At 45.7% G+C, this 17,460-nt stretch overlaps 1 protein-coding gene across 2 annotated transcripts; it reads left to right on the top strand.

The window, feature by feature from the left end:
• Positions 1–802: 802 nt before the first annotated feature.
• smad10a (SMAD family member 10a) lies at positions 803–16,504 on the top strand. 2 transcript variants are annotated; one of them, XM_023801415.2, is made up of 12 exons: positions 803–1,148; positions 2,758–2,998; positions 8,080–8,254; positions 8,818–8,841; positions 9,856–10,065; positions 10,496–10,684; positions 10,778–10,879; positions 10,971–11,024; positions 11,088–11,292; positions 12,130–12,298; positions 13,333–13,471; positions 13,920–16,504. In XM_023801415.2, the coding sequence occupies exons 2-12, from the start codon at positions 2,762–2,764 to the stop codon at positions 14,129–14,131; spliced, it is 1,716 nt and encodes a 571-aa protein (XP_023657183.1). In that variant the 5' UTR covers positions 803–1,148; positions 2,758–2,761; the 3' UTR covers positions 14,132–16,504. The 2 variants fall into 2 exon arrangements, with proteins under 2 accessions (XP_023657183.1, XP_023657184.1); XM_023801416.2 differs by having other exon boundaries at positions 804–1,148; positions 11,109–11,292.
• Positions 16,505–17,460: the final 956 nt, after the last annotated feature.

The raw sequence follows: 17,460 nt of genomic DNA, 5'->3' as shown, positions 1-17,460 counted from the left end.
GTTCACTGCTTGATGTTAATCAGGGCAAATGGTATTCTGCTTGAATTAGATTTTCGTGCTGATTGGGCAGAGGGTGACTTTGGTTGATATAGTTTGTGGTTTGTCTTGGAATTGCGTTTTTATTGTGTGATAGCAGTAAACACTAGCAAGAGTGATACGAGTTATTCTCTGGTAGTCAAAGATATGACATTTATGTACATAGGAAACTGCTCTGAATCTGTTTTCCTCTCTACCTGTGGCCCCCATCATTACCAAAGCCTCGCTTGAAACAGGATCTACTGCTAATGTTATCCCCATTTTGCCAGTTTGGCATTCAGGATTAGCTGAATTTCATATTTTAAAACGCAGTGTTAGTGCAATACTGCATATTTCTAATTTCTACTGATAAATAGTAGCAGCTGTATAGATTAAAATGGTTTCATCGAAGGTAATGATTCAAGTGAGTTTTCTTAAGACTCCCCAAAACAACATTTATGTGCACTATTTGTATTCCAAATCATTTTTAGATGTCAGCTACTTTAACTTGACCTAATTCCAAATACACGTATATTATTGCCGGAAAGCTGGTAAGTTTTATTCTGCCGTGACATATGCAGAGAGGAAATGGTTAAATTGAGGGGTATAGAAGGATCCCCCAGCCAGAGCTGTCGTCACTTTTTTTCGGTCAACAGTGGAACAAGAGTAGGACAGACTGGGGTGGGGGGGGGAGAAAATAGGGGGCGGAGTAATCTTGGCGGCGCCACCTTGAAAAAACAGCCGCGCCGACCTGTCAATCTCCATGCGACCCAGACAGACCTCAGCCCCGCGGCTAGCGCTGAGAGCCGCGTCATTGTTGGCTGGCGTCCGCTATTCCCGATGTCTCGAGCGTCGCCATTGGCCGGGCCGGGCGAGACGCTCGCGCTCACGTCTCCCCCGCCCCCCTCCTTTTTGTTATTGTAGTGAGCGAGAGTTGAGGCTTCGCGAGCAGCAGGATGTGCGCGCGGAGACAGAGAGGCTGATTGACTGATAGCGGCCGAGATAGACGGAGACAGACGCGGTCATTAGTCGCGGAAGAGCGGGAGGGAGACAGAGGCCAAGGGGGAGAAAACATTCGGAACTGTGATCCATCCGCTGCGCTCGCCCTTAGTTGCCCGTTCTCCTGTTCATGTGTAAGTACTCTTACTCATCTCTTTATTTTTTTTTTCGTCCGGTTTTCCATTATGAAACCCGACAGGCGGCTTCGGTGCGCCACGAAGGGGGATCCGTAGTTAGGGGGGGTTCGCTAGCTCGATCGCTTCACTCATCAATCCGTCTGTCCATCACCGCCGGACCAGCGCCGCATATGTATGGTAATAATGAGCAATAATTCTTAAGTCTGATTGGCTTTGAGAAATATTTGGCAGTAGATGTGTAGTTTGCCAGGTAGCACCTCCGATACCTAACTCAGACCTTCTTTTCGAGCGTGAGAGGAGTGTGGTCGGCATAAATCCTTATTGCATGGAATCGGTCACCTACTGTATTTACATCCGATTTTGCCTGATTTCAGGTCAGAACCATCGCCAGAACGCTCCTTTAATATTCTTGGACATCGCATGTAATATTAATATTAACGTTGTAATATTATTGTCTGTAACAGACGGCTCTACTTACACTTAAACCAAAGTTATAGCATTTATTTTATTGGCATCCAGATAATTTTCATAATCACTCGTTCCGTTTAATAAACCACGCATTTAAGTATTTGCGAATGCCCTAACCTTGGAATCATCGTGAAAGCTATGTCTTTTTTCATATGAACGAGTTATAGATAAAATATCAGCCATAGTAATACTGTACATTCACATGAATCTTCATGGTGGTTCTAGATAATTGGCACCATTTCGAAATCAGGAAGAGGCACAGGAAAAGAGAAGCTATTTAAGTGTAAATGTTAAAGTACTGAATGTATACAGGGCAGTGTAAATTAAGGAAATTCAGGAGGTGTTTTTGAAACCCTGTGTTGGCAGCCAGTCTTTGAGTACAGGAATGTGAATTGTAAAAGCAGGCCACCATTCTCAACTAGGGTTACGCTGGAAAGGTAGGTTCAGGCAGAGGGACAGACCTCAACTGAGGGTCTTGTTTTGGTGCTGGTGTCCGACGCCAACCTCGTGCCGTCCATACTTTTGTACAATTGCTAGCCAAAGTCACGTTGGTGTCTTTGTTTGTCTTACAAGCCAGCTTAAAGTCATAAAAGTTCAGGAGAGGTTTATCAAACCATTGCATTTATTGTTGTGTGACGTACGATAGCCGTTCCAGACGGGCCCTTGAAACCTGAACGAATAGTTTCTCTATGACTTGCTGTCGTCGGTAACTTGAAACGACCCCAGTCTTTCACCAGGAGGCCTCATGCAGTTTTATCAGAGCGATTAACCCTGCCTTATTTATTTATTTTTTTGGGTTCTACCAAAACTTGCAGCGGTGTTTCGGGGGAATAGTGAAATTGGCTGCCTGCACCTCTCGTGAGATGCAGGGTTGCGTTGAGTGGACTTGTGTGGCTCCTTCCTGCACTAACAGCTAGTATTGTCAACAAGCCTGAACTCCAGAACGATCTGACCTTCGTTACATGTAGAGCTTATTCTTCCACACCGTCTGCCTCCTTCTCTCGCTCTCTCGCTCTCTCTATCCCCATACACAAACCACCCCACCTAGGATTAACCCCTTCCCTGCTCTCCATCCAAGCCCTAGAATCCTTCTGCTTTCCTGCAACTTATCACATTTTCCCTTCCTCCACCCCCCCAGGAGGATGTCCACAAACCCCCCCAGCAGCAGCGACGCCTGCCTCAGCATCGTCCACAGCCTGATGTGCCACCGGCAGGGCGGCGAAAATGAAGGCTTCGCCAAGCGCGCCATCGAGAGCTTGGTCAAGAAGCTTAAGGAGAAGAAGGACGAGCTGGACTCCCTGATCACGGCCATCACCACCAACGGCGTGCACCCCAGCAAGTGTGTCACCATCCAGAGGACGCTGGACGGCCGGCTGCAGGTACAGGCAGGCGTGGACTGGAGCCCCGTGACGCTCACACGAACGAGCAATATAGTGACATCACAAAACGCAGCTTTAACAATACGCGTTTGTTTCAGTCAGCCTTCAGTACGCCTCCGCTCTGCGAATGTGCGGAGGCTACCGTGTTGCATAGATTTCCTCCCACAGTCCAAAGACATCCGGTTAAATGAACTGGTGTATTCTCATAATGTGTGAATGTGTGGGTTCTGTGATGGACCAGCGTAAATACACATGACTATATGTGTGTGTTTGTATAGGCTGTCGATATGTAGTATGAACTGCTATATATAGCATTCGGCCAAAACCCCTTGATATTAGTCATATAAGGAAGGAGGGGATTCTGAGAAGTTGGAAGTTGCTTGGCTGGTTTAAGGCCAGACAGACAGACAGACGGACAGACGGACAGAGTCAGTGGAGGGTCAAATGACAGCCAGGGACGGAGTCCAGCATGCCACCAGCACACGATCACTGCGGGAGGGCCGGCGCAGAGCCCAACAGTGCTCACTGTTGGCAGAACTTTCTTGTGTGTGCACCCCCCCCCCCCCCAGCATAATGGTGAGTAAGGAAACCCAGGTGGCAGTATTAATGGGGAAGCCCTTGCCTAGTGATCAAGGTGTTGACCACGTAAGGGTTGTTTCGCAAACACGGGCAGTAAGCGTGAGAGACGCACCCCCCCCCCCCCATCCCCCATCTGCTGAATGATAAGAGCAGACAGTGTTTAATAGACAGAGTAAGCTGAGGTTGGACTCTTTCGGTGCCGTGAGCATTCCGGCCCCTCGGAGACTGGGCCAGTCGCTGTGGGGATGGGGGAGGAAAATGAAACCTTTGAGTGACATCTGGGCTGCCTGGAGGAGCTTGGGCTGAGCGAGGGAGTGAGGAGAGAAGAAGGAGAAGCAGGGACTTCCCTGCCCTCCCCCTCCCCGTAACAGAGAGAGAAACAGAGGGAGGGGTGGTGGGGCAGCGACGGTTGTTTTGTCTGAGACACAGGAAAGGGGGCAGGGTTAAGTTAAGCCTGTCTGTTTCTTTGTGTGTGTGTGTGTGTGTGTGTGTGTGTGTGTGTGTGTGTCTCTCAGTGTGTTGGAGATCATGTGTATTACAGTATTTCTTAGAGTTTCTGTGTGCGTATGTGTGTGTATCTGTCAGACTTTACAGGGCTTTGAGGAATTTCTGTGTCTTTCTGTCACACTGCATGTTACAGCGCTTTGGGGAGTTTTTTTGTCTGTCTGTGTGCGTGTGTGTGTGTGTGTTTGTCTATCAGTCTGTCAAAGTGCTTTGAGGAATTTTTGCGTGTCTGTCTCTCTCTCTCTTAGACTGTATTACAGCACTTTGGGGAGTTTTTTTGTCTGTGTGTGTGCGTGTGTGTGTGTTTGTCTATTAGTATGTCATAAAGTGCTTTGAGGAATTTTTGCGTCTCTCTCTCTCTCTCTCTTAGACTGTATTACAGTGCTTTGGGAGTTTTTTTCATCTCCATGTGTGTTTCTGTGAGGCTGTGTGTGTATTACAATGTTTCTGTATATTACAGTTTTCTGAGTGTGTATTACAGTGTTTCTGGGAGATTCTGGGAGACTGTATTACAGTTGTCTGTGTGTGTGTGCGTGTGTGTGTATATTACAGCTTTTCTGAGAGCTTCCATGAGATTGTGTATTACAGTTATTACAGTTTTCTGAGTGTGTATTACAGTGTTTCTGGGAGTTTCTGTGAGGCTGTGTATTACACTTTTCTGTGTGTGTATGTAGTCCAGTGTACCGATTCTCCAAATCCACAGTTCAGTTCATGCCTCAGCTTCTTATTTATTTATTTGTTTCGTTTTTTTTTTTGGGGGGGGGGGGGGGGGGGACTGAATAAGGGGAAGTTTTCTTGGTTTTATTAATCACCAACAACCTCGAACACAAAAAAGAAACATGTTAGATTAACTCCACATGAAATAACTACACAAACAAAAATGAATTTTAAAAATAAAATACAAAACTCCTTTGGACAACCAAAATGTTCCCACACCACTGACTTGAATATGCCTGTGATCTCAAGCTTATTACCCATCTCGAGCTAATGAAAATAGCCTAGCTTTTACTGCAAGCATGATCACATGACACACAGTTGGAAGACAATAAAATGGGTGTAATGTGTAGAATGTACAAAATATAAAACTTGCCCTAACTTTAAATAGAATAATAATTATGTGATTTTCATGTGTTATAGTGTTAATTGTGAAATGAAAAATGAGATTTGTAGCATTAGTAATTAAATGAATAGTTGAACAGACTGTACCTGTGGTGGTGGGTTGGCTGGGGGGTGGATATTGTGGAACCACAATACAAGATTATGAACATTTGTATCGAGGTTTCAGTCTTGGTTTCAGAACCATTACACCACTAATTACAACGTTTCTGGGAGTTTCTGTGAGAGTGAATATTGCAGTTTACTCTGCATGTGTGAATAACAGTGTTTGTGGGAGTTTCTCTGAGAGTGTAGGCCTATATTACAGTTTTCTCTGTGTATTTTACAGCATTTCTGAGAGTTTCCGTGAGAGTGTATATTATAGTTTTCTTTGTGTGTATTACAGTGTTTCTGGGAGCATTTCTGTGACAGTGTAAATATTACACTTTACTCTGTGTATGTGAATTACAATGTTTCTGGGAGTTTGCATTTGACTTCACACTCATTTACAGTTACACATGGGATTTTGCCAGCCCAGTTAATGTGTGACACTCTGTGCAGAGAGGTTTCTGCATTTTAGTGAATGTGCCTGGCCTACTGTCTTCTTTCTGGACATATGTGTTGCTGTGTTGTGGGTCCATGCGCTTTTTCCATGACAGAGAATCGCGTAATGCCACTTGGTGGCGCGGACTGTCCAGCAGCATGCAGAGTGTGAGTCTGGGTTTCAATCTGGACCCAGCCCTCTCTCTCAGTCGGAGTAGGGGAAATGGGTAGGATGTAGGAAATCTACTCGATGGTCCTTCTTAGACCTGCCCATTTCAATGGGAAAGCCAGGTTGTTCCCTGTATATTCTGGGAGGGTTCTGAACTTTACCTCATCATTTTGTATCTTCATCCCCTGCTTCTTCCCCCGATCTCCCTCTCCCCTCTCCCTCTCTCTGGAAGGTCAGAGAAGGTGATACATGATGTCTTAACTCAGCAGCTTGGCTCCATTCTGGCTGAATGGATTGAATTAAACCTCCAATCTACTCACTCCCCCCCCCCCCCCCCACCACTCCTCACTTTGCACCACTTATATTTCCTTCCTGCTGCTTTTCTCTTCAGTTCTAACATGTTCTAGTTCAGTGCTGTTTTTCTGTCCCTTAAGTGATGTATAGAGAATCGGTGATCTACTTTCCAGTAAGCATTACACCTGCACGAGCTGTAGTTATAGATTAATTACAGTACTGTCCAACAAATATAAACAAAATGAACAGATCTGTATCTTTAAAATACACTGAAAATACATTTCATGGCATGCGTTTCAAGAAGTGCTGCCACAGATTTCCATAAGAATTTCAGAATTGACTGAAAAAAGATTCATATGGTTTATATGGTTTAATATAAGCCTTGGAATACAGGCTGATGTTTTTCACACAGGCGAGTATATTCTCATCCGGCCGGGTGTACTGTCACCCGCATGAACACACGATCGGGTGTACTGTCACCCGCATGAACACACGGCCGGGTGTACTGTCACCCGCATGAACACACGGCCGGGTGTACTGTCACCCGCATGAACACACGGCCGGGTGTACTGTCACCCGCATGAACACACGGCCGGGTGTACTGTCACCCGCATGAACACACGGCCGGGTGTACTGTCACCCGCATGAACACACGGCCGGGTGTACTGTCACCCGCATGAACACACGGCCGGGTGTACTGTCACCCGCATGAACACACGGCCGGGTGTACTGTCACCCGCATGAACACACGGCCGGGTGTACTGTCACCCGCATGAACACACGGCCGGGTGTACTGTCACACGCATGAACACACAGATGGGTGTATTCGCAACCACATTAATAGAAGGGCAGGAATCAGATCCATAGCTACAGGTCATATTATCAAGGACAGGCACATAGACAGAGAAGCAAAGGCTGAGGCGGTTACTCACACATCCAGACAGACATGCCATATACCTTCCTCTTTTTAATTTCTTGTTTTTTAGTTTAGATTTCTTTAGAAACTCTGCAGACCTTGCAACTGTGAAACTGACTGGTTTCATTGCACTTTCCTCCAGTGCTTAATTTGTAAACTCTGTGGTGCTGAAGCTCATAAAGGCCACAATGACGTCGTACACACAATTCAGTGTTTAACTACAATAATGCACTATTAATCACTAAAACATGCGGCAGTGCTGTATTTTCGTTTGACTCCTGTTAGTTACATCAAACTTTTCATCTGTGTTGCACTTTTCTTGCTCCTTGCTGTGGTCCTTCTCATTACCATTAACATCCACAAGCCCTGCGCATGTGGTGTGGCTTTTCCCTTTTAAATCAGACGTCAGATATGCAAAACATGCTAATTTAGGCGGATGTATGGCAAAAAAACAAAAAACACGAACATAAAATCTGTTCTGTTGTATGTTTTTTTATAAACATACATTTCTTTAGTTCAGCTTGCATTCCAAGGTTTGACTCAAATCAGTTTTAAGTTTAATTATATTGGGTGTAGCGTGTGAGGTGATGGAGTGCTGGCTGTTCTGAGCCAGCGGTCCCAGAGCTGAGTCTGGGAAGCTTCAGCACGAATTAAGCTCTGCTTCCTCACGTATCTTTATTTCATCTTCTTTCACTGTCTGTCGTCTTTATTTGTTAGTACTTATTGTGCTCTTTCTGTATCCAAGTCACCTTGGATAGGGATGTCTGTGAAGTTAATACATAATGAGAATTTTCGCAATCCCTCTGACTTGATCTTACTCCTGGGATGCTCATCTCCCCGCTCCATCTGTATTTCCCCCTCGTCCCCCCCTCCCATTTGGCCCGTCTCTTGGCTAGTTTAACCCGCTTCTCCTGCCAACTCTATCCACATCCCCCCCTGTCAGCCCCGTCTCCTCACACCCATGCTGTCCCCCCCCCCCAGGTCGCCGGGCGAAAAGGCTTCCCCCACGTCATCTACGCCCGTTTGTGGCGCTGGCCAGACCTGCACAAGAACGAACTCAAGCACGTCAAGTTCTGCCAGTTCGCCTTTGACCTCAAGTACGACAATGTTTGCGTCAACCCCTACCATTACGAGAGAGTGGTATCTCCTGGCATCGGTACGTCCCCATGGCTGACTGAAGCTCAGTGTTTCTCTTTGTGCCGAATATCGTTTAAATCCCATGTTTAGTTAATGAAGAATTAAAATGCATTAGTTATTGAGAGCATCAGCCTTGCGTTCAGGCTATCTGAAAGAACCCACTGGCAGTCGTGCTCCAGTACTTCCAGATGCCCCGCCCAATGCAGCTGTGTTTGGGGGAGGAGCTTTAAGGTTATATGGCCTCTTAACAGCTGCAACAGATTATTGCCTGCAAACCGATTTATTGATTTAATGACTCAGAGAACGCCAGCATGAATGATACTTTCAGAATTGAAATATGGTCCGAGGGGTGGGAGCCATCGTAAAAAGGTAGTGTCACATTTACATTTACAAATATTTAGCACTCGTTTAACCAAAGTGACAATTGAGAAATCAGGGTCAGCCATTCCCTGGAGCCTCTGCCGGCTAGAGGACCTGAACCAGCGACATTTTGCTCACAAAGTTTAAATTATTCAAGATGGAATATTTTGGAATGTTACTAACGTTTTGCATATTTTTCTCTCTCTGTCTCTCCTTCTCAAGTGGGCCTTAGTATTCAAAACACAGGTGAGACTCGTCTAAACAATTTTAATACACATACTGCCATCCACTTATAATTCTATGGCCCAGGGACAGTCAATCCTATAGGTGACATCGGCCCTAGGGTGCCAGCTTCGGAGGCGACGCCAGTTTGCCAGCCAGTTTCACTTTGCCTCGGATGGGGGGCGCCAGCGATTTGGCTAGACCATTACTGGCATGGCCTGGCATAATCAAATGATCTCTGGTCACTTTCGTGTTGTGACGGAAGGTGGCATCAGTTGTCCTGACAACTGATGAAGCAAATCAAGGAAAAAAAATTAGACGTTCTGTAGTTATCAGTAAATGACTCATCCATGAAATATACTCAAGCAAAATGAACAGGTGACCCCTCCCCAGAATGGTTTTTAGATAAACTGGAGCAGCTGTGTTCAGGCCTGGCTTGGTGATATATTGCTGATTTTACTTTAATTACTTTGTTATTTCGTTTATGTCTTTTGTTTTGTATTGTTTTATTGTCCTTGGTTGAGGAGTAGGTGAGGGAATGTTTTTTTTTCCCACCAAAAAAGGCTGCAGTGTTGATTATTTTAATCAACTCTTTTAATGATAGTAATTAATAAAGAGCTCGGATCTCATTTCTGTTTCGCAAAGTATAAATGGAACTGAGTGGATTTTATGAGCAACGTGTAACAATTTAATGTTATTTTCACCAATGGGGATTACTGGTGGTTTACCAGCGTGATTCTAAATGGAGTTTATAAAGATCATGCTGCAAGAGTGTTCGACTTAATGTGATTTATGTGATTGTGGAACAGCTCAATTAAGGTTTTTTAGTTAGGAGCTGAACTGAAATGAAACCCGTGGTACGGGGATCAGAGTTGAGCTTTGCCAGCATGTTGACGATCTGTGGATGAATAGAAAAACAGTGTAAATGTACGTGGATGAAGCAGTATACTTTCCTGTCCACACAACAGCAAGCCGAGTTGGGCCTCAGTGAAGTTATGCTTGAATTGCCATTGACCCCCCACCCCCTCACCTCCTCAGGCCGCGTGATCAAAGAGGAGTTTGTTCCCGACTGCATACAAATGGAAGTCCCTCCCCGAATGCCCTCACAGCCTGACCACCAGGGGGCGCTAAAGTTGCATCCACCGGAACACTACAGCCAGCCCCTCCCTCCATTGCAACTACCCCCGGAGCCACCCCATGCACCCCCACCGGTTACCCTGTATTCCAGCATCCCCATGTCCCCTCCCAGTGAGTGTCTTGCTTTCCCTGTCCGGAAAGGTCATGTAGATGGCATCCGTGTAACAGAGCGTCTTAGCCATGGGCTCCCCCACTGGGCAGGCTCACTGGCTGCATACACAGTAAATGTTGTGTATTTTAATACTGAGGGGCATTTATAAGTGAGAATGCTTCAAGTCAGTGGCTCTTTGGAATTCACTGACTTATCTGCCTTTAGTAACATACAACTGTCATTAGTTAATATAAATTTTAACTTTGCCTTATTTTTGTAAAATGATAAAAAGATAATGCCTGTAATATCTCCACCTCCTTCAACATCGCTTTGATTCGGCAGTTACTTTTGTCCTTCACCACTTTTCATTTCTTTAATTCCTAATTTGTCCGTACACCCCCCTTTCTCTCCCCTCCCCCGTCCCTGCACACCGCAACCCGTCCTCTGCAGCTACCAGCTCCATGCTGCCCATGCAGGGGGGGCATGGGGAGGGCCTTCTGCGGATCGCCTCCCCACAGGGCCAAGGCATGGCCCCAACTCCACCCCCCACGACACCCACGCACGGGCCCCCGCAGCCTCCGCCGGCCCAGAATGGCTACAGCGGCTCCAAACACGCACAGGGCCAGGGTGCCTTTCGCAGTGAGTGTCCTGATGCCAGTTCTGTGTTTTCTGTGCTCTCCGTCTCGCCGTTAAATATTTATAAATCCCCCGTGTTTTTCTTAAAACCTGCAGCTACCTGGACGGGCAGCAGCACAGCCTCCTACACCCCCGTAGGACCCCAACAGAATGGACGTAGCCACCAGCAGCCTCCTCTTCACCATCCCACCCACTTCTGTACGCCTGTCAATCAACCAGCTTCGGCCAATGAAATCCTTTGTGACTTTGAATGCGAGTTTAATTTTGAGATGTTCCCCTCCCCAAACAGGGTCTCAGCATCAAAATTCGGCCTCCTTTCCTGCACCTGTTTCCAGCCACCCAGGTAATTGTCATGACTCGGTCACGTGACTCTGCATGGTGAAGTGCGACATCACGGTGCCCTCAGCCATGTGGCTCTCTTGTCTAGGCCCAGAGTTTTGGTGCTCCATCTCCTACTTTGAGATGGACGTGCAGGTCGGGGAGATGTTCAAGGTCCTGGCCAGCTGCCCGGTGGTGACGGTGGACGGCTACGTGGACCCCTCTGGAGGTGACCGCTTCTGCCTGGGACAGCTGAGCAACGTGCATCGCACCGACGCCAGCGAGAGAGCCAGGTCTGTGCTTCACCACTGACGGCTGACTGTCTGTTTGCGTTTACAAGCCCATGCGTGAGAATAGCCATGTCTTCCTCAGCCAGTCTACTAACTGCATGCCTGACTAAGGTCATAAATGGCAGTGTAGATAGTGTATTATTATTATTATGGGGTGCCTGTGATTGGAAGGTTATTGGTTCGAGTCCCATGCTCAGCAAAGTAGTCACATTTCTGTTGGCCCCATAAGCAAGGCCCTTAACCCTCAGTAATGCTCCAGAGACACTGAGTAAAGGGCTGACCCAGCACTAAGACCCAAAGCTTCACTCTCAGCTATGTTTGTATATGTGTGTCTATGTATGTGTCACAGGAGAGCAAGATGGCATATCCAACTAAACATTCCAATGTACCTGTACTGGTACTTGTGCAAATGGCAAATAAAAGCATTGTTTCAGCTGCTGACAAACATATATAGGCAGTATAGGCGGCTCTGGGCCTGGAACTGGACTGGGACCATGTGAAATCTGCCCGTGCAGGTTTACTTTGAAGGTTTGAAGGTTCTCTGTCTTTGCCTGACTCTTAATATTTATTATATCGAGATAAGATAAAACCTTACTTATCTCTTGGGAAATTATTTTGCCTAGGCATAGCTCTCACCATATGGGATTAAACAACAGAGCTTCAAAATACCAAAAATAAAGAATTTTGATAAAATACAAGAAATACAGAATCAGTAGTACATGGATGTCTATTAAAGGTTTAGTTTTTTGCTAGTCTCTAGTGTTTTGGTAATGCCATTCTACACTTGTTTGTTTTCCTTATGACCCCGCGTATCCACCCTCCCCCCACCCCCCCATGCAGGTTGCACATCGGGAAGGGGGTGCAGCTGGAATGCCGGGGGGAAGGCGACGTGTGGATGCGCTGCCTGAGCGATCACGCAGTCTTCGTGCAGAGTTACTACCTAGACCGCGAGGCAGGGAGGGCGCCGGGCGACGCTGTGCACAAGATCTACCCCGGGGCCTACATCAAGGTCAGAGGTCATGGGGGGTAGGGCTTCTGGGGCGGAGCCTGGGTCTGAATGTTACAAGGCTTTGCTTTCTCCTACTTTGAGGTTCAACTATATAGGACTGAATATATTTAGTTATAGCTTCTGTTAAAGCAATCCAAAGGGCTCCGGCTAATCTCCCCTTAATAGTCTTGAAAGTCATTCCTGCCATCGAGAGGATTTTTAAGACGAAAGAAGAATGTGCTTGGTCTGAAAATGTCATCAAACAATGGAACCCTTCAGTCTTTGCTTAGTGACTGAAAGTAGGGCCTGGATTAAAAGTATGTGCTTTTCAGTTACCTTTTTTCTTCAGTTTATTTAGTAAGGTTTTTTTTTATCCCTTTTTTATCCTCTATGATCTACAGTTCATTGTTCAAAGGAAAGGTGTTGTGATTTTATATAATTTATCAGAGCACTTTGTGTAATACTCGATTTAGAATATTTTTAATCTGGTTCAGTTGCCGTGGATCTAAGTGGTACTGCTTTTGAACGGCTGCTTCCCTGTTCGATGCTACACAAGATTTGATGCAATATGGTGTTTTAGAAAAGCCTGCAACAAAAGCTTCGCACAGGAAGCTGAGGCTCTGCTGCCGCATGGCAGATAGAGCCGACGTCTCACTAGTGACTTCTAGTGGCAGTTCTGCCGTATTGCGGGGACTTTCTGATTTCAGGCAAAAGCCATGTAGAAATACGACCCCCCCGACATGAGAATGAGCTAGATGTTAGTCTTAATGAAGTCGTGACTGAAGTAAGTATTTTTTTATGAGTCAGAAGTTTTCATGAGGATAGAAACCAAATTTAATTTTATAATTTTTTATTGCCGACATTGTTCTGCCGGCCTCAGACTTTAATCCCCTGCTTAAGGGTCAATGGAGTGAACCGCAGCCCCCTGCTGGGGAATAAAGGTCCACGCAGTGTGTGGGAGATGGAGCACATGAGATGGCAGACGAGAGGAGGCCGGGGTGAGAGGAGGCGAGCGGGATGATGACGATGCCGATGACTCCTCCTCCCCCGCACAGGTGTTTGACCTCAGGCAGTGCCACAGGCAGATGCACCAGCAGGCCGCCACGGCGCAAGCGGCGGCGGCGGCTCAGGCGGCTGCGGTAGCCGGGAACATCCCCGGGCCAGGAAGCGTGGGGGGCATCGCCCCCGCCGTCAGTGAGTAACGCGTTGGCGGAGCGACCGTCCGGCAGGGCGGCACGTCTTAGCCGCCTGTCTGTCAGCCTGATCGCCCCCCCCCCATGCACGGGGGGACGGCACAGAAGGCCGCATGAGTCAGGCCCACATCCCGCCGGGAGGGATAGCGGTACTGATCACACGTTTCATCTCGGCCTTTTCCAGAAAAGACTGAGCCCCGGAACTGTTTAAAACCTGCATTTCAGCCGTCTTCTGTTTTCTGTCTCTGTCTCATATCTGTATCATCCTCATATGTCTTATTTTCACATATTTATATTCAATTTTTTACTTATTCTGCACTTCGACCAGCAAAAACAATATTTCAGCTGGGTGTGTGTCTCCGCAAACCCTACATCAGAAGCTTACAGTAAGACATTTTGTTTTGCCTGTGTGCTTTAGAAGCTTCATCTTCGCATCTCCTCTTCCTCAGGTCTGTCTGCGGCGGCGGGCATCGGGGTGGATGACCTGCGCAGGCTGTGCATCCTACGCCTGAGCTTCGTGAAGGGCTGGGGTCCGGACTACCCCCGGCAGAGCATCAAGCACACCCCCTGCTGGGTAGAGGTGCACCTACACCGGGCCCTGCAGCTGCTGGATGAGGTGTTGCACACCATGCCTCTGGCCGACCCCGGGCCAGCCAACTGAGGGGGGGGGCGGGTCGGGGGCAGCCGCGCGAGTCCCCTCCGGCACATCGCACACACCCACAGGAGAAGATCACTCGCTGAGCAGATCGTAATGACGTTCAGTTACACAGGAAAAAGCCCCCATCTCCTTTGTCCTATGACCAACATGGCAGTCTGCATCCACGGCGTGATCGGATGCTGAATAGAAAAACACCACAGCTCTCTTTTTCCCCACTACATTTGCCGGCTGTGAGATAAACTCTTAATCCGTGGGACTGATGCTCAGTGATGCTCCCAAATCTTCATCTGCTCCCTGCTCATAAGAATCTCGACAACCAAAACCAAGGGATGGTTACAGCACCAAATTCATACCAACTAACCATGTCAGCACTTCCGGCTGAGCTCTCGAACTGCTTCGCGTTTTGCTGTTATTGCTTTGCGTGTAAAACGTCACTTTTATCGAAACTAGCTTTATTTCCTGGGATTCTTCTCTTCTTTCTCGAGCTAACGTTTTCTTCCTCTTACAAAATGCACCAAAACTTACCAAAAGTGAAAGCCAAAAACAAACAAAAACAAGTTAGTGGTATAGATATTAGTGATTGTACTTTACGGTTTTTTTAACCGCTTGCCAAAACAGCGTAACTCACCAAAGTCAAGATACAGTACCTCAGACCAAGTTAAAACCGCTGCTTCTTAATCCAAAAACTACAGATGAATGGTGTATAAATCGTCTCTTGTCCCTGGTCTGTTAAACCTTTGGTCTTCTTTGAAGAAAGCATGGTCTCTTGCACACTTCTTCAGTGTGTTACCTCTTGAGTTCCTCCAGTAGGAATTCGGTAGAAATTCGGATGCATAAATCGATAAATTTCATTTTATATATGCCCCTGAGCAGGGATGACTGCTTAAAGGAAAAAATATACATGTACAGTGCAAATAGTGGTTAAACTTCGCTTATACATGAATGTGAGAGCTAACTGTTGGTCCAGAGTTACAGTTTGTACAGATCTGTTTTCCGTGCCTGGCTAAGAAGGAGGTGTAACGCCCGCGTTGCGTTGCAGCTCTCGCTGATCTCTTCGTTAAAATGAATGGCTCCGATTTCAGAGCCGGTTTGGGTCTGCGGGTCCTGTTACCGGTGTGGCGGGCACATGAAACCAATATGACCAACAGCGCAATAATATTCGAGCGGACCCCCAGAGGAAGATCAGCCCCGCGATTTCAGTCTGAGTCACGCGGTAGGTCTGTGTCCGCGAACCGCAAGCCGTCGGTCTGGTTGCGCGGTTGTGCCGTTTCTAAACGCCAGCTAACACGGGTCGCCCGAGTGGATGCGGTCTCAGGTGAGAGACGATCAGTGAATCTTAATCCAAGAAACGGGTGACTCGTGTGGTCACCATCAGCTTCGGTTTGTCAGATTTTTTTCTCTCCAAATCTGTAATAGGTTCGTGCCTTTACCGTGAAGTACAAATTTCATTATTTTGAACCCCTCACTACATTAGGAAATGTATACCGTCTTATCCCTGTTTTTAAATGTATTGCACTGACTATTTTGTGGAAGCAACCTACAGACTGTATAGTTAGTAAATGGGAAATGTACAGAAAAAGTTTTATGTATGTGCAAACAATTTGCCGAATAGGCTCATGCAGTAATGGACTACAGTACCAGTATGTGTAGTAAGATTAACAGCTTGTGAATCTTTAAAGTGCTATATGCAGCCACAGATTCTATATATTTTGAGTATTTTGTTTTTATTCAGTATTACAATAGACTCTGGTAAAAACATAAACACTATGTTACATTGCTAACAGCTTGTGCAGACATGCATACTAAATATGTTTTAAATTTTTTTTATACATTTTTATTTTTAATAGTGGCTTAGGTGTGGTTGGTACTGAGATACTGATTATGTGCATTTAATTACTGTGGTAAAATGTGCCCCGAAACATTGTAAAGAAAAAATGATGCGATAACTCTACACCATAGTATGCAGTTCTGTGTTATATTAAAGAGTTTTATTTATTGTGAATAACTGTTTGCCTCAGTAGGATACCATCAGTTCCCATATGAATTTGATGCTGTCATGCTATGGTAGCTAATCTGAAATGTATTTTTTTATTATAGTATCTGGTTTTAAAATTTACAATAAGAGTATTATTTCATTGAAATGCTTTGCGATATATAAGTGAGACTCGCTCATCTTTGAAGCTACATTTATGGCTTGTCTGCCTAAAGCCTGTTTCGGTTACTTTAAAAAATATATAACGATCTATAATCAAGTGTGAATCAATTCAATTTGGCTTTAAGATTTTTTTTTGTTATTACTGTTATAGTTAAATATTGTAAAAATGCTGCTCTTAGTGTTTACTGTACACCAAAGTCAATTAAAAGTACTAGGAAAAACTTTTGATATAAGCTGTAATGATCTGATTTCACTACTGCAGAGAAAGGAATTGAGTGTTTGGTGTGTGTGTGGGGTGTGTACAAGCGCTTGATTTATCCTTGCTTGAATATGGATCAGAATATTTTCAAACCAGATGCGACTGTAATATTAATGGCCTTCATAAAAGTCATGGAAATTTTACTTGGTGTTTTACATACACAAAGTTAACTTTTGTATTAGTTAAAAAGAAGAAAACGGTTTGAAAACATGATTACACACAACATTTTCCAAAAATCTCTCCTACATCAAATCAGTAGAGTGCTATTATCATGCTTATATATTGGAAAAACAAAGTGTAATCAAACATTTATAACCATTTATAGATGGTTTGGTGGGTCACATGCTGTTTTCACTTCTGACAGGCTGAAGACTTGGATGATTTCTGTGTCAAGTGTCTTTGTGGGTATATATTTGTTTGTTTCCAGTGGTGGACTGAAATCTCCTGCTCCGTTTTCCCCTCATCTATATAGTCTCCCCACGACCTTTCACAGTATAAATAAGATTATCTCATCCTTCTTTGCACATTGATAATATTTTTTTTTTTGTGGGAATCAAACGTTAATGGGCACGGCAAACAATTATGCATTAAGACTTATATGGCAATTGTTAAAGAGACCAAAAAAGTCTTTTCATATACGAATACATGTGCTGGAGCGCGAGGCGGCTGTTTTAGTTAACGAGCAGCCAATGGGACATTCCCTGGCAGGCTGCTGGGCTCCCAAGCCTGTCATTTTCTTTTATGTTCAGCGAGTAAAACGTATAACCTGAACACAATTTTGATGACTGGTACTTTTCATGACCTCCTAACCAACAGCTGTCGGCCAAGAGCTTTCAATAGACCGTGATGCACAACCTGGACCTGGACCTTACGCCCGTGGTCTTGGGCCATCGACGGCTGTCTTACAGGGCGTGGCCG

This window comes from Paramormyrops kingsleyae, chromosome 9 (assembly GCF_048594095.1).
Source record: "Paramormyrops kingsleyae isolate MSU_618 chromosome 9, PKINGS_0.4, whole genome shotgun sequence".
Classification (NCBI taxonomy): domain Eukaryota; kingdom Metazoa; phylum Chordata; class Actinopteri; order Osteoglossiformes; family Mormyridae; genus Paramormyrops; species Paramormyrops kingsleyae.
This window is presented reverse-complemented; position numbering and strand designations above follow the sequence as displayed.

Coding starts and splice junctions, on each gene's coding strand:
- smad10a (XM_023801415.2), top strand. CDS start 2,762: ATGTCCACAAACCCCCCCAGCAGCAGCGACGCCTGCCTCAGCATCGTC. Junction 10,685..10,777: donor GGGCCAGGGTGCCTTTCGCA/GTGAGTGTCCTG, acceptor TAAAACCTGCAG/CTACCTGGACGGGCAGCAGC. Junction 11,293..12,129: donor GACGCCAGCGAGAGAGCCAG/GTCTGTGCTTCA, acceptor CCCCCCATGCAG/GTTGCACATCGGGAAGGGGG.